Source organism: Physcomitrium patens, chromosome 6 (genome assembly GCF_059467195.1).
Source record: "Physcomitrium patens ecotype Gransden chromosome 6, ASM5946719v1, whole genome shotgun sequence".
NCBI classification, from domain to species: Eukaryota; Viridiplantae; Streptophyta; class Bryopsida; order Funariales; family Funariaceae; genus Physcomitrium; species Physcomitrium patens.
In genome coordinates, this window is record NC_143415.1 from 18172767 (window position 1) to 18197143 (window position 24377).

General features: G+C 34.0%; 2 protein-coding genes across 2 annotated transcripts; one reads left to right on the forward strand and one right to left on the reverse strand.

Moving 5' to 3' along the window:
• Nucleotides 1-15713: 15713 nt before the first annotated feature.
• Nucleotides 15714-17515, forward strand: LOC112283100 (putative rRNA-processing protein EBP2 homolog). The gene has a single exon (XM_024521415.3). The coding sequence runs from the start codon at nt 15912-15914 to the stop codon at nt 16848-16850; it is 939 nt and encodes a 312-aa protein (XP_024377183.1). The 5' UTR covers nt 15714-15911; the 3' UTR covers nt 16851-17515.
• Nucleotides 17516-18922: 1407 nt separating this feature from the next.
• LOC112284099 (putative L-gulonolactone oxidase 4) lies at nt 18923-21629 on the reverse strand. Its single transcript, XM_024523639.3, has 2 exons — nt 20079-21629; nt 18923-19973 (listed from the first exon to the last, which is right to left on the reverse strand). Exons 1-2 carry the CDS (start codon nt 21190-21192, stop codon nt 19156-19158), a joined length of 1932 nt encoding a protein of 643 aa, XP_024379407.1. The 5' UTR covers nt 21193-21629; the 3' UTR covers nt 18923-19155.
• Between the last annotated feature and the right edge of the window lie 2748 nt (nt 21630-24377).

A 24377-nucleotide genomic window follows, 5' to 3' on the forward strand; every position in this document is an offset into this window, starting at 1 on the left:
AGCTATTTAAAAGATGTTATAGGCATTTGATAGCAACATCAAGTTCTAAGCTATAGAGCTCAAGGTGGATTTTGTGATTGAAAGGAGTTTAAAACCAAGTTTAAGAATCAATTTTGTCCATCAATGCAGAGAAGATAGGACGCGATTAGTTGATAAATCTTATACAAGCTAGATCAATGCAAGATTATGTCTTCCAATTCAAGTTTCTATGTCTCCAAATTGGCAATATTTTGGAGGCGGAGATGATGGATCAATTTCTACAAGGTTTGAAACTTGAGATTTAGTAAGAGGTAGAATAAAAAAATCCACAAATATTTGAAGAAGCAATTCGAATTACAGAGAGGGTCAATGCTATAGATTTCAAAAATCATGGAGCATGACCTATAGTATGAAGTCATATGCCATTATCTAATACTATGGTACATTAATCAATACCAATGGAAATTGATGCCTTACAACTATCATTGATACCACAAAAATGACAAATACTAGTCCAAAAAGGATTGTATTTTTATTGTCGGCTGCCATGCCATCAGATCAAAAGTTATCCAAAATGTCAAAATTCATGCACCAACAAGATAAGACAGATTCATAATTTTAAAATTCACTAAATTGATAATGAGTCAAAGCATAAAAATGGAGATCCTCAATAAGGGCACCGAAAGCCAATACTAAGAATAGCTATTATCTTCCAAAGACAAATGGCATAGCCTTTGAAAACTATACAAAGAGTCAACTGGTGCATTTAATAGGACTACTAAAAAGACAACCATGTCAAGTACTTGTACATTGTGTCTCTATAAAAAATTCTAATTCAATTGAAATTCCAACCGAGTTGGTATTAAAACTAAGGCAAAAAGGAAAGAAGTATATATATTAGAGATGATTGAGAGAACATATTGAATGAGATGTGTGAAGAAAAAATCTTGAGATTGACAAATGCCTGTGTCTTAAGAAAGAAATTTAAAGTAAAAAAGCTAAAGTATGATATTATCTTTGTTATGCCATGGCTAGAATTGGAAAATAAGCAACTTGATTGGGTAGTAAGAACAATCTCTTTTTAAGATGGAAGATACAAGGTGATTCTTTATACCTCTACATCAAGTGAAGAGGAAAGATAATCTGCAACCAAAGACTTATTCATAGAGATAACTTTTACGAAGAAGCAAATACAACATGAACAGCTAGTATATATGGTGGTTCCAAATCTTGCATCAATGGTAGAAAAATCAGCCAAAAGAGTAGAATGGATAGAGCAATTCATATGAAAATATCAAGATATTTTTTAAACTAACCTATTTAATAGTGTACCTCTTAATTAAGGTGCCTTTTCTCAAATAGAATGATTGTCTAGAGCCAAATTAGCAAGTCGACTAATTTATTACCAAGTACCAAAAGAAGTTGAAGAGCTGCAAATGATATTGGATGAACTCTTAGAAAAAGGCCTCATTTGAGAAAGCACATCAGCATGGAAAGCACATGTATTTTTTGTATCCAAGAAAAATAATGGACTTTGCTTTTGTATCAACTATTAAGGCCTCAATAAGAAAATATTTAAAAATACATATCGACTTCCATCCATAGATGAACTTTTTGACCAACTTCAAGATGTAACTATCTTTAGTAAATTGGATCTTTGAAGCAGCTATTAGCAAACACCTATTACAAGAGAGGATGTAGAAAAGACAATATTTTGTATGTACTATGGATATTTTAAATGGATTGTTTTACCTTTTAGCTTCACCAATATTCTAGCCTCTTTCATAGATCAGTTGAACAAATTTTTTTGAGATCTTTTAGATAAATATGTAGTCATCTTCATTGATAATATCTTTTTATATAATAAAACCACTGAAGAACATGAGCAACACCTACAAGTAGTATTGTACCTGTGTTGTGATGTAATACAACTATATAATGAAACTATAATCAAAATTGAATTTTTAATTAATATATAATTATTTTGGTTCAATAATAGTTCAAGGTATCTAAACATGGCTTTTATAAAAGTCTCTTAGATTATTTTTTTATCTTAATAGTTAGTAGATTGAAGGTTAATTAGTAATTTTATCTTCTACCTATAGAGACTCATTTACTACCTTAGAAAGACGATAAATTGATAAAATCATATTAGAAGAGATAAATAATTAATATAGTTGATACTAAGATTAAGTTAAAGATAGGATTGGGATAAAAAATCCTTAGGATAGATTAGATTGATATCCGAGGATTAACCGTTTGTAAGATAGGATCAAAATTAGACCTCTGACCACTAAAATTACCGCCAAGGGTAAAATAGGGATTCATTTGAAGATCAGAGATTAAGATTTGAAAGCTAAGTTAGAGCTTGTTTTAAAGACATAAGGTTGATTTTGATAAGATTTGAAAAGAATTAACAATTTTTGTTGGAAGTGAAGATTTGTATTGGTAACTTGTGATTTATACAATGAAATTAGGGCTAGCACTCTTCGCTAATTCATAAAATTGGTCTTACATCTATAGTTCATATTTTGACAATACTTAGATAAATAGATGTTCTAAGTGTATGTGAAATTTTGTAGTAAATCAACGATACAATTGAGAGAAATCTAGGTTTTGATATAAGAACATATTAAAAGTTGGGAGTTTGGGGTTGGATAGGATTTCTGTGATATCTAAAGATCTACTAGTCAAATCAAGGTGAAATTTGGCATAGTCTTGAAATACTTGAAGATCAAGTTATACACCAATTTTGAATTGAAATTAATAGTTGAAAAAGGAGAAATCACTGCTAGAACTTTTGCTTCATCTTTGAAGTTGGTGGCCAAGTGATATTAGTGTAATTTTTGGAAGTTTTCTGACAATTTGTGATTTGGATTGGACTAAAAATTCTTAAACATATAGAAGACTTATATTGAAAATTGCATGAAAAATTTCACATCAAGTGGATGATTAGATTAGTATTTACAGCTTGTCAAAGCTCACTAATTAAGATTGGGACTTACAAGAAAAATCTAAATTACTTAAATATAAAAGTAACAAGATAATTGAGGTTTATATGTGATTGAGGCTACTAAAAAGAATATTTTTTAGTACTTTTGAATTGAAATTTACATCATATTCTTTTCATATGAATCAAACCTATTAGAGTTTCTTAGACACTTGTAAAACACAACCTCACCTTCTACAACTAGGTGTTCAATGCATTCCCAAGCAAGAAAACACATAATATAATACCGATTACAAGATAGTCACTTTTATTGCAAGCAAACAAAATTTGAACTTTGGAAGTAGGAAGTCACCTTTTTAGGGCATGTAGTATCCTTCTAAGGCATGGATATGGAATAAGATAAGGTGAAAGGAATGGAAGATTAGCCAACCTCTAAAGATACTTATAAAGTTTGTTCATTTTTAGGCCTTGCTAGATACTATCGCCATTTTATTTGGCAATTTGCTTACATTACTCCCTCATTGATAAACCTATTAGAGAATGATGCTGCATTTGAATAAAAACTAGAACAGCAAAATACCTTTAATAAGTTGAACAAGGCATTCATTACTGCTCCAATATTACAACCGTATGATCCTAATCTTCCTTATACACTTTACATTGATGCTTCTGACTTTGCTATTAGAATGGTCATTCAATAAGATTTTTGTAGGAATCTTCAACTTATGGCATATGAATCATACAAGCTCAAAAGGACAAAGCACAATTACTCTGTACATAATCGAGAGTAATTAGCAATTGTACATGCCACAAAGATGTAGCAACACTATCTATTAGGGAGGCCTGTGGTTGTTCAAACTGACCATTGACCCTTCCTACACAATTTGCATCTAGAAAGTATGAAATCAAGACATCAACATTGAAAAGAATAATTGCAACTTTTTGATATCCAACTTGAATAGAAACAAAGGTAACAACATACTATACCAAACAACTTATTAGAAAGACCAAACTTCAAGGACAAATTGAAAGAGAAGGTAGAAGTTGCTACCATTAGTAGTATCATTTCAAATCTAACCAAAGAGGTAGAATAGAAAGAAGCTACACATTGAGATGCTTATTTTAAGATAATTAGCAATTGGCTAAAGGGATGCAATATACAATATCAGGATCACATTTTTAGTGATGGCTTCCTCTATTTTATGAAGAAAATTTTATGTATCTGGAAATCTTAAACTCTAGATGCATATACTTTAAGAGAGACATGACATTCCAATATTTGGACATCTGAGATGAGAAAACATTCTAGAATGGATCTCAAAGACATGATTTTGGATAGGTTTCAATTATGATGTTTGGGCATTTGTATGCTCCTACGAGTCATGTCAACATAATAAAGTATATAACGTAATATCTCCTTAACTATTATAATTAATTTTGCTACCTACAGCATGTTGAGAGCATGTGACTATGGATCTCATTACACATTTATTGCAAACACCTCATAATCATACCTTACTCGTTATCTTTGTGAATCAACTCTTGAAGCAACTTCACTTAGCTAAAATGCACTTAAATATACATGCTTCAATGCTTATACAAGTCTTCTTTGATACTGTCTTTTGTCACCATAGATTATCTTGTGTCATCATTTAAAATTAAGATCCACACTTCACAGCAAGTTTTTGGTAAGCCTTGCTCAAGCTATTAGGTACTCAACTTATTATATTTATAGTCTTTTATCTCCAAATAGATGGACAAATAAAGTATGTAAATTGAACCTTGGAGGATATACTACGAGCATTTGTGATGGTTCATCATAATGATTTAGTTGAATACTTGACACCCTTGAAGTTTGCTTACAATGATAGTATTTAAGCAAGTATCAATTATTTACCATTTTTCTTTAATATTGGTTAGCATTCAATTATACCAACAACTCTCTATTATTCCATCAATACTAATAATCCGACAATATAAGAATTTATACAATAACTTACAATGGCCTTATACAAGGCACAACATTACTTTTTTACTACACAGAATTGACAAAAGGAGTATGCAGATAACCGTCGGTAATACAGGACCTTATGTGATGGTGATTAGGTGTTATTTTCCAATGCCAACTTACTACTTGTTACATCAACTCAAATTCCTAAACTAGCACCTCAAAGGCTTAGATCTTTCTACATTTTTGTAGTAATTTTTGATGTCGCATATTGCTTTGATTTCTCCCACACATTTGCATCTATCTAATCTTCCATATTTTACAACTAAAGGAATTTCATATCAAACCAAAGTACTTTCTGGATCGATAGCAATTGCCTCTACTAGTAGTTGTAGTTGATGACCAACAAGAATATGAAGTGGATAGCATTTTGGAGCATCACTACCTTCGTCAAAGTAGTAGATGTCTACAACTTTAATACAAAGTTTTTTGAAAAGGTTATCTTTTACAATGTAATGTAAAAATCTACACAAAATCTCATCTATTGACAAGAGACAATTCAAAAATACCATTGGAAGTGAAACGAGGACCTTTCACATTAATGGAAGAAGATTAACTATAACAAGATATAGATAAGATAATTATATAGATAGTTAGAACCATAGAAGTTTCTAAAATTGAAATTAGTTTAGTGGATCAAGTACGATCTATTATAGAACATTCTAGAAAGAATTTAGGATAGTTATTTAAGTCAAATCCACCACCTATAAATACTCTAGAAAGTCCAGGATAATAGAATAAGATGTAAAGAAAACTAGCTAGGTCTTTTTAGACATCTAATCAACTATGGCTTTTGACCTGTTTTCTTTGTGAAATTTGGTTTTAAATCTTTCTGTTCAATTCTATTCTATTTTGTTATTATTTACTCAATTTTATCTTTCATTTCCTATTCTATTTAATTTTGTTTATTTTTGTTCTAGTTTGTTTAGTCATATTTTGTGATAAAGCTTTATGTTGTTGTGGATTAGAAGAATCTTGAGTTTTTGAATTTATGATCTTATTTCAGACCTCCTTTAAAAGTAATATTCGTCCTTTAATATCAAACTTCTTCTACTTAACTTCATGTACAAGAATCGTTCATAAGAGCTTGATGGAAGATCATCTTTGAACAAATCAATAGCTTCCTATTTTTGTACAATTATTCGAGCTTCAACATCTAATAAGGTTGATAGTGTCGTATGGTGTGATTTGCAATCTGAGAAAACACTTGGTACCTAGCTATAGAGAGTTTGGCTTTGGCTTATATATGATATCTTATCTTCCAAAAAAAATCCCTTTATCTTACACAAAAGCTCAAATTATAATAAAACCCTTCAAAATATTTTCTTTCTGTAAAGAATGTTTTTATCTTAAACTTTAAAAATTCATATCTTTTGATGCAAATGTTCAATTTTTTCAAATTTTTATTTAACATAGATTCTATTCTTAAGCTTTACTACAAAAAAAATGAATTTTAAATCTATTACCGATCTTTTGGCATCTTTGAAATCCTAGTAGGTGCTTTAAATCCAAATTTATTAATATCCAAAAAAAAAAAAATTATATCTCAAAAACCCAAAATTCAAATGCCACAAATCTTATGTTTGAAGTTTAGTAACATGAAAATACACCTTTTTAGAAATTTTTAATCAAAATCTTATCAAATTGCATAAGATATAATTTAAAATACAACCAATAGTAATTTAGATCACTTACTACTCCTTAGATTCCATGTGCTGACTTCAACTTCCAATATCTCCCTCATCTTAGCTTAGAATTCATCAAGTAATATATGTAAAGTATAGTTAAGAAAGTGCTTTCTTCAATCCTAGTCATTAATCCTCTGTTGCTTTCTATACATGTACATTATATCCAAAAGAATGATAATAGGTACAAAATCGACACCTCGACTTTGAGTGCATATATCTCCTTCATACAAACTCCAATTGACTCAAAATTTATGCCAAAACCATAATCAAAAATCTAAACTTATTGATCTTAGTCTTCAAAAGCTCAAATGGCTCAAAAGTATAACCTTAATGTCTAATATGGCATCAAACAACCTCCTTGAATCTCTTTGCTCATGATTTTTGACCAATAAGAATAGATATTTATATCATCTCTCTCCATTCATTCATGTGGATGCCTTAACTACCTTTTTTGCTACCAAATTCCTCTCCAACTCTTTTTTTTATAAGATTTATATAATATATGACTTAAACACTATATAAAAGAAACAAAATAAGACTTTAAGGGTCACCAATATCTAACAAAGGTGATTTTAAATATTTAAAAGTTACTACTAATAAGTTCAACTTCAAAGTCACTATCAAAAGAAAATAAAGTCATATAAATTCTAATAGAAGTTCTTTTAAATAACCTCTTTTTGAGGTAGTAATCTATCCACATTCTATAATCAACAAAAATCCACTAATATGACTTTCACCATATTATCTAGTATATTGTATATAAAATATATAAACCCATTATTATCACAATGTAGCTGAACCAGAATTCAACATCTATCCCTTCCGAACTTGTGCATCCTCCGGTATGTACTAAGAAGAACCAAAGTTGTGAATGGCATCATATCACTTCTTCAACATTATTTTTTTTATGATCCATGTCATCTTCTTAATTTGTAAAGAAATCAATATCTTTTCTAATATCTTCACAAATTTCTTTTTGCCTTAATCAATGCCACTTATCAATTCTATCCTTATATTTCTAGTTTATTTTTTTCAAAAATCTTCTACACATATTCCTATATATATACTTGCTATTTGAGTATCTTTACCAAGTACACTCATTCTTTTTAGGTCTTTTTTAAATTTTTGTATACCTCTTTGCTCCTATTTGTATAAGCAATTAAGTTGTATAAATATAACAAATCCATCCCTTAATAAATTTAAAAATCATATATACAAGATACTTTTCTTTCTATACAAGAATATCTTCTTTGATGCACCACTATATTCTCGCTCTATAGTAGTACTCTGCAAAAATCTTTAACTTCTTCATTGATTCCTAATAATAAACCTCTCCGTAGATAATCCTGATTATACTCATAATTAATAGGTACAGTTAGAAACTATACTGCTCTCTTGCCATCCAAGCTTCTGATATATGCACATGCTAATTTATCATCTAATACTTTAGTTTCCATTCTCACAACTATAATATATGGCTGTCCAAGAATTATTAGATATGAAGTAGTGTCTTGAATAAAGAAATTTTGTTCAGTAGTTACATCTCCAATTTTTACTTTTACATTAGGACAAGTACTATAGAGGTCTCTTTGTGAATTATTTTTTGTCCGAATCATCCAACCATATTCAATGTCAATATGCCACCTTTTGCATTTGTAAATTTCTTTTGACATAATATTGATTTCAGATCCATGATCAATGAGAGTAATTACTGGATCTTTCAAGTCCCCCATCTTCACCAAGGTTTCTATCGTGGCTCTAGTCCAATGATCCCTAGTATAATGATTAAGGCCCTTGTCATCAACCTTACCTTCATCCAAAGAAAATTGAACTTTTTTTTTTATTGATGCAACATTCAACCAATTCAATTTTTTTTTTTTTTATCAATATTATATCAAAGGCATTATCTACTGTAGATTTTCCTATTAATTTCTTTTTTCATTTAATAATGTCAACAATGACATCATGAAATTATTTTTTTATAACTCCTAAAATTTCTCGTAAAGTAAATTCAATTTTGGTATTCAACATCCTTTCTTCTACCACCCCTTTTAAATTTGTAGCTACTTCAATGTCTCATTGCAACTTTTAAGCAACATGCTTATTCTTCTCTTTATTTTAATCAACTTTCATTCTTTCTTCCCATTTTTTCATTGATAGTAGTACCTTCTTTCTCCAGTATTCTCTTGTAGCAACTATATCCACTTCTTTAGACACCTACTTTTAGTCAGTTGTAAGTCTATTATCTTCTGTAATATCCTCCAATAATAATTCTAATTCTCTCTATAATTGATTGTTGGCCAATTGAAGGAATAGCTCTATCTTTTCATTTTCAAGCGTAAGTTTTTCTACTCGATATAATTGAAGAAACTATCTTTCAAATTCCCAAAATAATTTTATTGCAATCAATCTCTTATTAGATTTATTAACCCACTCTATGAATGATTTTTTTTGTTACTCTTTCAGAATCCTCTAAAAAATACTCTTCTCTTAGCTAAAAGATAAAAACTTTTCATTTTTCTCCATGAATTCAAATAATCTCATGAATATGCTCTCGTAACTATGGTACAACTGCAAGCTTAAATGTTAAGATCATTTCTTTTTTTGATACTTTGTTATGATCTATCTCTTGAGAATAATATTTCAAATACTTTGAGATATTTCTCCCATCAAACTGATTCAATAAACCAACAACAGATTGTAAGGCTTTAGGAGCTATTACATCCTTATGATCCATTGCTTGTTGTTGCTCCATATAAAAAGAAAATTCTTGAAACATTTGAACAATAGTAAAACCAAGCTGCAATAGTGATGTCTCATTATAGCTTCCACTACTATTTCTTTGTTCTCCAGCCATAATAAAATCAAATTATTTCTTCAAAACTCTCCACCCTAAATATTTCACGTTGGATTTATCAACTTTTATATGGCATGATTTGCAATCTGGAAATACACTAGGTACTTAGGTGTAGAGAGTTAAGCTTTGGTTTATTTATAATGTCTTATCTCCCAAAAATCCCTTTAACTTGGACAAAAGCTCAAATCATAATGAAACCCTTCAAAACATTTTCTTTCTACAAAGGATGTTTTTATCTTCAACTTCAAAAATTTATATTTTTTGATCCAACCATTTGATTTTTTTCAAATTTTGATTTGACATAGAATTTTTTCTTAAGCTTTACCACAAAAGAAATAAATTGTAAATCTATTATCAAACTTATGACATCTTTGAAATCCTAGTAGATACTCTAAATCCTAATCTCGAAATACCCAAAAACTATTTTCCTTATATCTCAAAAATCCAAAATCCAAATGGTACAAAATTTGTATATAAAGTTTATTAATATGATTAAATACATTCTAAAAAACATTTAGCCAAAATCTTCTCAAATTTCTCAAGATATAGCTCAAAATATAATAATTAGTGAATCAGATCACTTACTACCTTTAGATTTGCGAGTGTTGATTTCAACCTCCAATATCTTCTTCATCCTAACTTAGAATCCATCAAAAAGTATGCCAAAACTATTGTCAAAAAATTGCTTTCTCCAATCTTAGTTGCCAATCATTTATTTCTTTGTATACACACGTGTTATATCCAAAAGAGTGACAGTAGGTACAAAATCAACACCTTTACTTTGAGCATCTATATCTCTTTCATATAAACTCTAAATCACATAAAATTTAAATCAAAACCATAGCCAAAAATCTAAACTTACTGATCCTAGCCTCTAAAAGCTCAATTGGCTCAAAAGTATAATCCTAATTCTTAATAAGGCCTTGGACAACCTCCTTGATTTTTAGCCAATAGGAATGGAAATTTTCATCATCCATCTCTATTCATCCATACAGATGCCCTAAACTCTCTTTTTTCTACCAAAATCCCTTTCCAACTCTTTTCTTTATAAGATTTATACAATATATGTCCTAAACACCATATAAAAGAAACAAAATAAAACTTTAAGAGACACCAATATCTAACAAAGGTGATTCTAAATATTTAAAAGCTACTACTAATAAGATCAATTTCAAAGCCACTATCAAAAGAAAATAAAGTTAGATAAAATCTAATAGAAGTCTTCTTATACAACCTCTTTTTGAGGTAGTAATCTATCCACATTCTATAACCAACAAAAATCCACTAACATAGCTTTTACCATGTTGTCTAATATATTGTGTATTAAATATATAAATCCATTATTTTCATATGATAGTTGAACCACAATACAACAATGGCATGTTCTACTATAAAATATATTATACTTCAAACTACAATGGGATGAGATTTAGCATTGAAGAAAAGAAATGTAGTCAATTATCAAGTCCTTCAAAAGGATATTGAGTAGCTAAGGACAAAGCCCCAATCTAGTATTTGCTTGCAAGCTCTTATGTAGATGATGTGCCATAAGCGCCCTTCTTGACTTGATTCTTGTCGCAAGAACTTCAAAAATTTCATATCATTCATGAATTTTAGTTGCCATTAATGTTTCTATTCTATTGATAGAGGTATTGGAGGACTACATGCCAATGTTATGAGCAGCTTGGTGTACAAAGCAATACTTGCATCCGTAATTGGACTAATACCAAATCAATAAGAATTTGTTTTGAATTGAAGGCGAGCTTTTGATATGAATTTCAATAAATCCTCTACTATGAACATTCATGCTACAAGTTATTTTTTCAGCAGCACGGAACAACATTCATGACATCTTACCTTTTTATGGAAAGAAAAACCATCACTACTATTATAGTTGTGTACTGCAGTAGGATACCTATAAGTACATTGCTCTTCTATCATTGATCAAAAATTGAATCAGAGCAACAACCGCAACATATGGAACCTTTGCAATAAGATATGATGCTTGAGCTAATTTTTTTGTACATCAAAGATGGACAAAAATGAGATTGAGAAAAAAAATAAAAATAAAAAAATAAAAAAATAAAAAAAAAATACATAAACAACATAACCTGGCCATGAAATAACTTGCGACTTAATACAATAACAACAACTAGCATGGTAGCATGCTGCTAGACACTACAATGCAACCACCTTAATATCAAGGAATTACAAGATTTAAAACAATGTTATAAAAAATAACACTCTATTGCCTCTAACTGCCTACTCCAAGTAAAATAGTGAAGGGCATCGAGAGCTTCTTGGAGTTTGTTGTTCAATAATTAACAACAATCTTACCAATTGGGATGGCCACAACAACATGATTGATGAAGAATACACTAAAAAACAAATTTCTAATCTATATTAAGAAGAAAAATAAAGAAAAGGCCTTTATAGCCATTCTATACCACAAAACTTATAGACGTAATGTTACATTGCAGCACCTTCTCAAAACATCTAACAAAAAATAATGATTACAAAACTCAAATCAACGCCTTCCTCCACAAATTTTGGAGCTCTATCAAATACAAGAAGAAACTTTTTAGAGAGAGCTTGATTACAATGCAACATCTAAATTTTTGCAATACCTTAGCTTCACCAAACTCCACACAATACATGCATGTCATACACATGTATGTCAAAAAAATAAAAAGGGTGAACTCCATCTCAATTAGAGCTCAGATCTGTATAGGAAAAAATAGAAAAAATAAGAAAGTCAAGGATTCAGATGGCAAAATCCCTATTGACAAAGAGGTTGCCACCATTCTCGGTCAACCTCTCATCCTTCTCATCATCTTCTCTTCTTTTTTTTTTATATCCTTTTCATTTTATTTTTTTATTTTTTTATTTTTTATTTTTTATTTTCTTTTTTTATTTTTTTTTTCTTCTTTTCTTCTACTTTCTTTTCTGCTTTTCTATACCTTCTTTCTATTACATATTACATATATATATATATATATATATTGACTTTTCTTTTAATTTTTATTTATTTATTTATTTATTTCTTATTTTATATATATATATATATATATATATATATTTTAAAGACTATTAATAAGTAAATTTTTTTCCTTTTTTTTACAAAGATTACTTCTTTTGGTCCTTCATCTAATATTATCTTATTTAAAAATATATTTTTGTAGAATTTTTCTTACTAAATTCTATCTCAAATTGTATATTTATTATTAGCCATCTATTTTCTATTTTTTCCTAAAATTGCTACTACTGACTCATAAGATCTATGATTTTAAGCATAATAAGTGTATTTTTTATGCTAAATATCTAAGTGAGTCAATTTAATGATTCACAAGTCTATTTTGGCAAGTAAAATTTTTACTAATACTAACGACTGGACTTACTTGAGAGGACACCTATTCCTCACATCGAGATTTGAAAGTGTGATTGCAATAGTGTATTGTTCATATTTCTTTGAGTGAGGGACTATTCATTGGGAAGAAGATTACTTCTAAGTCAATATTATTTTGTGGTGACAATAATGCAAGTGTAGAGGACGATGCATGATCTGAATTAACACACTGAGTTGGAATTTAAAGTTCTATGTCATGTTTATCAATTTGAAAGTAGTTGGAAAAAGATATTCTCTATAGCACCATTTGGAAATCATTAGTATATTAGACCAACTTACAATTCTATCATCACCTCATGAAAGGAGATTGAATTCTCTTAAAGATTTAAAAACCCTTCCAATTTATAGCAGCATAAATCCCTTCACAAAGTAGGACAAAATAGACCAAAAAAAATTGAACAAAACTAAATAGAATACAACATGAAATACAAAACAAGGCAAACGGAAATAGAATAGAACAAAATAGAAAATGCAAACCAAACTTTATTGAGAAAAAGGGACTAAAGCCATACTTGGCCGAATGTCCCAAATGGCCTTGGTCAATCCTATTTATACTTTATCTATACATTTTGAAGCTTTCTAGAATGTTCTTAATGATAGATCCTACTAAAATAACCGCTCTTTTACAAGATTTTAGATGTCGGCCCTATCTATATAATCGCCCTTAGTTTTTTAGGATGTTCCATAGTGGGCCCTATATGAACTACCAACATTGCCCCAATTCTAAAAACTTCTAGAAACTTCTCAAAAATATCTCCAATTACCTATCTCTATATGTTAATAATATAATTATCTTATCCAAGTTATTGTTGTATCTCCTATTGATGCAAAAATGGTGGTAGTTAATGGTATTACAGTGCCTCTATCCAATATATAATAAATATGATGATTATGAAAAAAATCTTCTATAGTTGTAGTAAGATTAATCCAAAAAACCAAACTAGATGTTTAAAATGTGAGAAAAGAGCTACAATTCTTATACTTATGATGGATAGCGCCGAGTATGATAGAGCTTTTTAAGATGAATAAGATCATAGTACTTAATAATCTTCAATGTTCACAAACTATACATGCAATAATAAAGAAAAGTAGCAACAATAAAGAAAAACAATGCAATAAAAAAATAAAAAAATAAAATGCAATAATGAAGAGAGAGTAGCAATGATGAAAAGAAGCAACAATGGCAAAGAAAAGCAACAATGACAAGCTTGTTGGGCCACATGAAGAGAAACAATGATGAAGAACTATAGCAAGCAAGAAGGCAAATTGAGATGCAAAGAGACCTCTTTTGAAGAGAAGAATCATATTTGAGGAGGAGGAAAATCATGCCTCTCTTTGATTTTTTTTTTTTTTTTTTTTTTTTTTTTTTCTCTCTTCAATTTGTGTCTATACTTGTAATTATATTTGTGGATGCACCTCTCTTTGCAATTATCTTCAATTTGTGCCTCTATTTATAATTATTTCTATAGATACTCTCTTTTATGTAAATGCTCCATAATTAATTTATGTATATGTATATATATAAATATATATATCAAAAGAAGGATTTTTTCTAATATATAATATTATATTTTGATTTCAAATATTATTTCTAAAAACAACATTGATCTTTGTATTATTTTTAAATAGTTAATAATTTAAAATATTATATCATGTAATTTTATAGTTTAAATTTTTATTAAAAATATATGCTTTCATCTTAGTAATGTATTTGGTAATCAACTTTTAAAGTTTAAAGTTAAGAATTTAAAAGCTTTTGTATAAGGTGTTTAGTATGTACAAAGTATTTGTAATTTCTCATGAAATTTGCAATACAAATCTATTCTATCTTATAGTGAAACAAAATTTGTATGACATTAAAATTTCATATTAAATATAAAATATATATTTTGAATAATGCTAATGCCATCATAGTTTTTGCTAATATCACAACAATTTCCATGCTCTACATACCATCTATACCCTTTCTCAATGCTAAGTAAAATGTATGATTTTGTTTCATTATATATATATATATATATATATATATACATACATCAATATATTTAAAAATAAGAATAAGTTTTTTTAATAAAAAAAATTCTCAAAAAACTTAATATTATTAAAATGTTAAATATTTTGTATTAAAAATAAATTTATATTTTTTAATATATATATCACTAAGATTAAAGTTATATATATATATATATATATATTAGAAATATTAAAAAATATATTGAAATTAAAAAACTAGAAAAATGTGTCAAATAGATTGCAAGTTGTGGTGGTAACAAAAAATGTGGCATTAGGAATACCCTATATTTTATATGCATATTAAAAAATAATTATATAATTACATCTTTGTATTTTTATTTTTAAAATATATTATTTTATTAATAGTGAGCTAATTTTGAAATTAACTAATGTTGGTCCAGATTGTAATATAACATACATGTTTACTGTTACTCACTGTTGGGTTTCTTTCCCTCCACTCAAATAGGAAACTACAGAGAGACATTCAACATCGAGTTCACAACACAGATCATGAAAACAACTATCATACAAATAAGAAAACCTTGTCAATTACTTTTTGCAATTTTTGACGTGTCCTGTGAATGTTCATTCATAAAACTATTCCGCTTTATGAATGAACATTCATTTTTTGAAAAGCAATTCATCTCCACACTCGGACTCACTTGCTTTTAATTTAAAGTGAATCATTCCATTTCGTATTTATATAATAATAATAATAATAATAATAATACAGAGGGTACGTGACACGTAGGATGCGAGTGTATATGGGAGAAGCAGTGGGAAAGCGAAGATCATCGATTAGGGTTTAAGGCTCGTTGCTGCTGGTGCAGCCCTCGTTGCGGCTCTTCAGGTCGAGCCTTAAACCCTAGTACATAGTTTCGGAGGCTTCTCTCAGGCGCCCGTTGGGGTTATCTCGTTTTACTTGTGAGAACGGCTGTATATTTTCTTAGGCTATTGGTCTCCTTACAGTGAGAGCCCCGTGATTGATCTCTGTGGAGGCTTAGGCAGAGATGGCCCTGGAAGTTATGAAGGAGTATTCTGATGACGAAGTCGACTTGTCAGAGAGCGAGGAGGAGAGTGACGACGAGGAGAAACCCGTGGCAGAGGCGAGAAGAGACGCAATTTACAACACTGCCGCTCTTCATGAGAAGCTGGAAGACATCGGGTGGCCGGATGGAGTTGAGTGGACTCACTCGCTGACTTTGGAGTATGAGCACGACGGTCCCGAGATAGACGTGAATGATGACTTGACGCGAGAGATGTCGTTCTACACGCAGGGGCTTGAAGGCGCTCGGGAAGCGTACCTGAAATTGCAGGAGTTGGGCATTCCCTTTCTCAGACCGACGGACTACTATGCCGAGATGATCAAGAGTGACACACACATGCTGAAAATTAAGGACAAGCTGCTGTATCAGAAGAAGCAGATGGAGGAGGCTGAGGAGCGTCGCAAGCTGCGGGAGGCGAAGAAATATGGTAAGGAAGTGCAGGCTGAGAGGCTGAAGGAACGGACGCAGCAGAAGAAGAAAGATATCGAGAGTGTTAAGAAATGGAGGAAGGGTCGAAGTGACTCTGGCTTCGCCGATGGTGAAGAGCCGTTCGACATGGACAATGAGACCAGGCCATTGAAGAAGCAGAAGATAAATGCTTCTCCCTGGGACAGGGCTGGTGGCAAAGGACGCGGTGCAGGTAATGTTACTAGAGGTGGAAGAGGAGGAAGAGGTGGAAGAGGTGGAGGTCAACGTGGTAGGGATGCCAGGGATGCGAAGTTCGGCTATGGTGGCAGAAAAGGCATGGCAAAGAGAAATACCGCAGACTCCACAGCGGACGAAAGTAGCTTTAAGGCCAATTTTAAGGGGAAAAGCATGGGAGGTAGAGGAGGCAGAGGCAGAGGTAGAGGTGGTGGCAGAGGCAGAGTTGGGGGTCGGGGAAGAGATCGGGGTAGGGGTTAGGTCATAAGTTTTAAGTTTCAGGGACTAGGGTATTGTTTGACAAAAGCTAGTGTGTTCAAGCTCCAGCAAACATATGTTTCTGCATCGGGAGTTTCAAGGCAGCCCTTCGTGCTTGTGATATGGACTATATTCTACACAGATTGCAGGGACTCTACGTTCCTGACTACGGAATGTGAGTCGTCTGAAGGAGATGGGGCAGGCAGGTTGTGGTGTAAGCCAGAGGCAATGCAGCTGATGAAATATGTACGAAATTTCGGCTTCTATCTCTGCAACAGTATCCGTAACCTGGTTAGGTTCGCTTCCTTCTGAGCGGGATTTCACGCCTTAGCTGTGTTAGTTGTTTCCGCAACCTTAGACATGACTATTATTATTGGAAACCAAGAGTAGAATCAATATTCTCTTCATTTATGGGCAAAGTAAGGAAATAGCATGTCGAGAGCATCTAGTGGAACTTGCATACCCTGAGAGGAATTGAGCATGAAAGTGGTTTGAGTGGTTTTGGGGCAGCATTGAATTTGGGATGCAGTCGAGTTCCATCTCAAATTCCCCTTAATGCAGCTTTTCAATTACTCGAGGAAGAGATTATCTCGATGGCTGCATTTTATCTTCACCAACCAATTTTGTAATCATACGAAGCGGTTTTGAATCGTTCTCATCCGTGTTTACTATTGCGCTCATTTTTTGATGATTGATATGTTGGCAATACGGGCATTATCTGGAGTTATCGTTTGGAATGTCTTTGATGGCTGTTTTGAATCTCATTGAGAATGATGTGGAGTCTTGGCAGCATAGTCACGAATTCTGAAGTGCTGTATTATTGCTCCATGGTGTAACTTGTGTAGTGTGACATGTTTTCTCTGTAATGTACTCTCTTTGTCGTGAATTTACTTGCGAGAATGTAATCTAGTTGAAGAGAAGTACTGCAATGTCAGTTGTTTGCAACCGATTCTCAGAATGTGGCTGAATAGCCATGGAAGAGTCTCTAGTGGTAGGAAGTGTTGAATTCGGTGAAGTCGTACAGAGGAGATGATTTGGTTGGAAACAAGGACTGGCTGCCGAACAGCCTTTTCATTACCTAATGAGCTAGTGTTCCCAAGTTTGGTCCACTGCTTCGTTGATCATTTTGGATTCATTTTTGGCTTGAATGAAGAAGGTCCAAGTATAGATTAGCTTCCTTGAACTTTGACATGTGAGTTCTGGGTTTGCTTTCTATCTCTCTTGACGGGACTTTGGCGAAGCCTGTATTGTTGAGCCTTTGAACTAATTAACCTTTGCTTTTACGGTGTAGCGTAGTGGTTTAGAACGGTGGTCGTACATTCTACTATTGAAGATTGTATTGTATTAAAAAGTTACGATTTTCTAGAACACTATCGAAGTAATGCCATCAGATTAACGTAGCTTTTTAGATAATGAAAACAATGAAGAAAATGACAATTGTTGGTTGTACCCATCGTAGAGTATGAGCTCCAAGTTAGCAAGACACCATCAAGAATACTATGGTTTTTAATGATATTAACTTTTTCATGCTGTTAGATTATGAATTTTAGTTAGCATTTTAATGAAATCTCACATCTGGATATGGTAGAACCAGGAGACGATGTTGATTATTACATTTAGAATACACGCACTCTTATGATAACTAATGGTATTCATGGTCAACACGAAATTTTGGGGGAATGAGGTAATAGTATATTTATCTCAATTCTGTTAATTTCATTTTAAGCTGTAGTCATAAACTTAACTATTCTGTACTTATGTCATTATGCCAACTGTCAGATGTTTTGCCATGCAGGTTGATTCTCACATGTCAAAACATTTAGAAACAAATGCAGAACTCAAATAATGCAGAATGGATGTTTGAACTTTTGAGAACATAATTAAACCATTATGTAAATATATTTTAAATTTCTACTGTGATCTGGATCCCTCTGAGCTGGGTCGGCAACTCCCCGCTCAGCTCGAGAATTGGGATTCAGCGTCCGCTAACACCATGCCATGACCTCCCAGTGCTGGACAGTCTAGGCAACCAACACACAAGTCATCCTTGCACTGAAGGACCATCACAAACTGGGTTTTAAAACTTGTTGCATCAAAGTTCATTTCATTACTCTGATCCAATAAAACATGCCACAATTTTCAAAATAACCTAGCTGTACACAATTTTGCAGTGTTCATGCTTCGGTGACAAGACGTGACCCTGTCTGCGATCGAAGTGTCCACTGCGTATTCTCCTGCAACAAATTTAATCAAGAGCTATCTATTTATGTTAAACATTATCAAAAAATTCTCTACTAGAATGAATCCATCAAAGTTCTCCATGCTGGTAGTCGGACGATGCCAATTTGCAGGTCTTGTACTCTGGGAAGCTGGAAGAAGGCCGACACTGATGTTCTGCGGGGCAATGGGCGTCGTCTTTGCAGTAGCACCAGAAATGTAGAGTACACAGCTCGGAGTACTCCGGACCTGTTTTCTGCAAAATATTTTGGAAAAGCTCAGGCTCGAAGACTCTCTTCGGGTCGTGCTGATTCTGCATCTCCTGCATTTCTGCGATATTCGTGGCTGGATAGTTATCCCTCACTTTGCAATCAGGGTGTGCGAAGATCCGCTCATTGTTCTTCCCCCAGTGAGGTCGTCCTTTGTATTTGCACAGAGTGAGCTGCTCCAGCGTTTCGGCGACCCTGGACTGCTTGGGAAGCTTGTTAGGGATCAAAGCGGAGTGCACGTGAGTCCATTGGACGTGAACGACATCTTCGGAGCCGGCAGCTGTTGATAACAGATTCTTGTTGCCTTGCCCAAATCGAAACCAGAAGTATCCTGGAGGCATGCACCGCCTAACCTTGCCGTTGCCGTATCGCTTGCTCAATCGTGCTTCAGCCTCTACCAACTCAGCTTTTACAATTCTTTTCACATCCTCGATCCACTCGTCCAGCTGTGACATCTTGATCGTAAACTCGGTGTCTTCAATGAACATGCCCATGTGGTGCACATGAAAGAAGCACTTTGGGGTGCAGTCGTCAGCCACCATAGCATATTTGGTTGGAATGATTCCGTGTTCGATAGGGGTCCCATCGGCGTCGAAGAATATCGAAACGTCGTGAAGAAACTCAGATAAGTTACATATATCTGCCAAACCCTACCATATGTTAGAAAACATTACAAGTATGAGCACTAAGATGGACAAAAATCAATGGCCGAATAGATTGGCAACTGTCGTGGTTCATTACTAACCTGCATTCAGCTCGTCAGCAGAAGCCGACTCCTCTGCTTCGTCTCCTTCCCACTTGACCAAAAGCTCGCTCCAATCACTAGCGAAGCCATCATCGACCGGAACCATGTACCCAATTTTGCCGTTTGGGTAATCCTTGGGCAATGTTGTCGCGCCTCGGTTCTTGTCACTCAGCTGCGTCCACATCACGGCTTTGTAGGTTCCAAAATCGGGCCTCCAGAACAAGATTACGTGAGGAGTTTCACGCTCTAGAATATTCTTAACGTCTGCCACCATGTTCGTATCCTTCAAACCTTTTCGAACCTCGACAATGGTTCGAGAGTTGGGTTGAAGCTGCAAAGTGATCTCTGTTGCGATCCCTAACAAACCCAATCCTCCTACCAGAGCTCTCACCTCCTTTACTCCATCCTCTGTCTGCGAATCACGTACAATTACCTCTCCTTTCGCATTCACCCACTTAATTCCTACCACCAGGTTGCCCAGGCTGCCACCAGAGCCATGCCCCGAGGCCATTATTACTCCCCCAACAGTCAGATTGGAGTAAATTGAAAGAGCCCCCGCAGGTACCGACATATCATGAGCTTCAGCTGCATTCACGAGCTCGAGGAGCGTCATCCCCGCCTCCACTGTCAGCCTATACCTCTCGACATCGACCGCCACGACGCGATTCATGAGGTGAAGCAGCACAGTGAACGATGCTGCTCTGCTGTCAGTCTCCTTTCCAGACGATGCATCGGTCTCTGCATATTGCTTCTTGGAGCTGCCTCGACTCCCCGAGCAGACGAATCCGGCAGAGCTATGGAACCCGCGACGAGTGGCGCGGATTTTCACCGGCTGATCGCCAGAAGCATGGAGCTGGATTAGCTCCTTGACCTCGTTAGTGGATCTCGGCGTGATGTGGTGGTCGGATGTGCATTTCAAGTAGTTGTCGGCAGAATACAGCGTGGTCGCACTGTCCTTGTGCGAATACGCTTCACTAACACTGGCCGAAGCAAGATTCACATCTCGAAGAAGTCCTCCACCGACCGGCAACACCACAGCGCAGCAGCTCAGCGACACGAAAACGCTGAACCAAACCCCACTAGCTCTTCCCCTGGGTTCCATTGTGGACACCATAACTCAAAATCGAATAGCTAGCAGCTCTTCTGATACCCTTCCTCTCTTGCAGGAAACCATGTAGAGAACGCTGCCTTCAACACAGAGAGCATGCTACACCGCACAAGTTCTAAGTCGAAACTGGACATCTACAGCTCGCGCTCGCACAGTGGCTGTGCGGATGATCCTCGAGGCCAGCTTGCTTTCCCCATGTACCACCGCAAATGACGACGAGATGGAGCATCGGTTACAAGGTTGTGCTATGAGAAGTCATGCACAGTTCGGACCATCATTGACAGCATCAAATTTGATTCACAACCAACGATATTGAAGAAGGAAGTATTCTGTCTGTGGATGTGGGTTGCGCAAGTAACCTGCAGTCGAGATCATGGCGGGTTATCGATCCGGCATCGAAGCTTTCAATGCTCCCAGGGTCACAGCAGCTTTTCTGGAGTCGGAGGTGCTGGAAATATCAGGAAAACTTGCAGGGTGTTGAGAGTTCTCACGAAGTCCACGGGCAGGCGTGGGTCCGGTATCTGGCCGACCTCCACGTCATCAGTCCACGTCGGACATTAGGTTTTGGCGTTGTGCTGACATGTCGCCATTAGTGACGTCAACATGGTTAAGGCGACGTGGTTCTTTCACACCGTTTGACGTCTGTTCCAATGCAATAAATGCGGCGGAGGATGGTGATGAGAATATAGGAATTGGTGAGTGAACACTACTAGTACTACTGCTACTACTACATTATCTTTATTTCTATAGTAGCAAATACCGAAAATCTTCTAAAAAAATATTTATAAACAATACTTTATCAATTTTATAAAAAATTGAAAAAAAATAAAAATTATGATTTAAAATTTTTAGAATTAAAAATAATTTAAACAAAAAAGTAAAATTGAATGAGAAGACATGCACACCAAAATCATTTTAAGAAATTATATTCTAAAAAATATATACAGATTGCAATAATTATGTAAAAAAATTTCTAATCAATAATTTTTTATATTAATTAAAATAAAATAAAATTTATTTATTTAAAATTATTATTAAATGCCTATTAAAAAATTACAAACACCTTATTACAAAATGTTTCTTTTATAATGAAAACATGTGTACAATAATTTTCTATTAACCATTGTAAGCTTGTGGAAGAGATTTTAGAATTCATGCTTGTGTCATACATTATTCAATAGTAATAAGGACATCTAATTTTTTATTTGTAATATAATAATTTGCAATTATAGAGTTAAAATCAACAATTTTATTTTACACTTATTTATAACATTCATCTATGCCTAATATAAAAGAAGAAAAGATATATATTTCAATATTAAAATCAATTAATTTTTCTATTTTTTTCTTTACAACTATTGTTAAAGTTAAATAATTTAGCAAAACATTAAAAAACCATAAGAGGTATTGAAACTATAAGAGGCATAAAAACCACAAGAGGCATTGGAAATACAATTGCCAAGAAAACCAAAGCTTTGATGGAAAAAATCAATACACAAATGTCAATTAGAACAACATAAAAATTATAATTTAAATCAAAGTACCATGCAATATGCCACTCCTTACACAATTTATCTCATTTAAATAGTAGAAAGATTTTACAAACCTGTAATTGAGATTGAAATAACTTCCTTTAATTACAAAATATATTCACTTTTTCAAAATTTTATTATAAATTGTTTATTTTTATCAAACCTAAAAGAAAACAATTAGAGCACAATTGTATAAGGAACCCATAACTTTTATAGCAATCATTGCTACACTCAATAAATATTTTTCTTAAAATTACTGCATAAACCAGCATCTTATGTTGCTCACACTCATCAATGTCGACAATGGAATAGCCTGCTTCTGTAGAACTGTGTTGCAAGCAACTTGCAGCCGGAATCATGGCGGGACATCGATCCAACAGAGAGTATTTCACTGCTCCCGGATCACAGCAGCTTTCTAGTGTCCGAGGTGTTCGAAATATCATACAACTTTGGAGCAGCAGACTTTTGTTTCCGATAATCCCACTGGAAGACGACGTTGTTGTACCTGGTTAAACAGTTCCGGCTGCCATCCATGCCACTTTGCTTTCTCTCTGCATCTAGTGACGATCATTTTTCTATTCGTAAGCGTCAACTCATCCAGTGAACATTGGAGCTGGATCTGTTGCGAATGCAGTTGCCGACGAGATTTCTGTGTATTGCAGGCCTTTGTGGACGACGCGTTGGATTCGGTGCAGCTGAAACCTAGAGAATGTGGGTTCATAGGTCAGGCCATGCGTTGTGACGTTGTTAACTGATCCAAGAGGCCGACAGATGCAGTAGAGTTTGGTGGCAAACCCATCCATCGTCTCCATGGAGAAGCCCACGAGCGGGTTGGGTGCACGAGTAGCTTACCATGGTGTTGCAATGGGGGAGAAACATGGGGAATAAACTGTGGTGTGCATTCCATATCGTCCCAGCATTGACATCTCTGGAAGCCGACAACAGTAGCGGTATGCTCCATCCAGAAATGGCGTAAGCATGGGAGGGGTGACGACTGTCTCGCAAGCTAATTGTGGGTGAGAGACGCATGTCAGTACTGGCAAATAGTCTCACTTTCACGATGCTGATGGCGTGCTCCGCATTCGTTGAGCAGGTCCTTTTGTTGCATCGAGGAGGAACGGTGATCTGTGCTGGCTTATTGGGCCACACGTCTGAACGTCCGATCGAGTATTTCGACTTCATTATCCGAGTCCTTGCAACAACCGAGGCTTATCCGTGTGCACATCCAATACCTGTTCCATCCTGGCCTTGCAACGGGCTGCTGCGAATATCTTCTTTCGCCTCTTTATTATGAGTACCATGATGCTGCAATCCACGTTGAACTGCATTATACGTTCAATTGTGTTACACTTAGCAGTGGAAAGCAAGTAAATGTGATTAGCTTTTTCAAGATTTAAAACTACTGCTTACTCCGGCATTGATTGTGAGTTGGATTTTCATAACCAAACTCACTGTAACAATTGTTACTACAGGGGATTAGAGAATTTGCTGCATCTCAGAATGACCTACACGAGACTAAGCAAAGCACCAATGATGAAAGCCAAGACAATATAGCGACCGATGGCCTCTAAGAAAAGTTCATCACACCCCTTTGAAATAATTTCATGATCTAGTCCTTTGGTAAACATCTTGCCACTCTAATAATCCACAGCATAATGA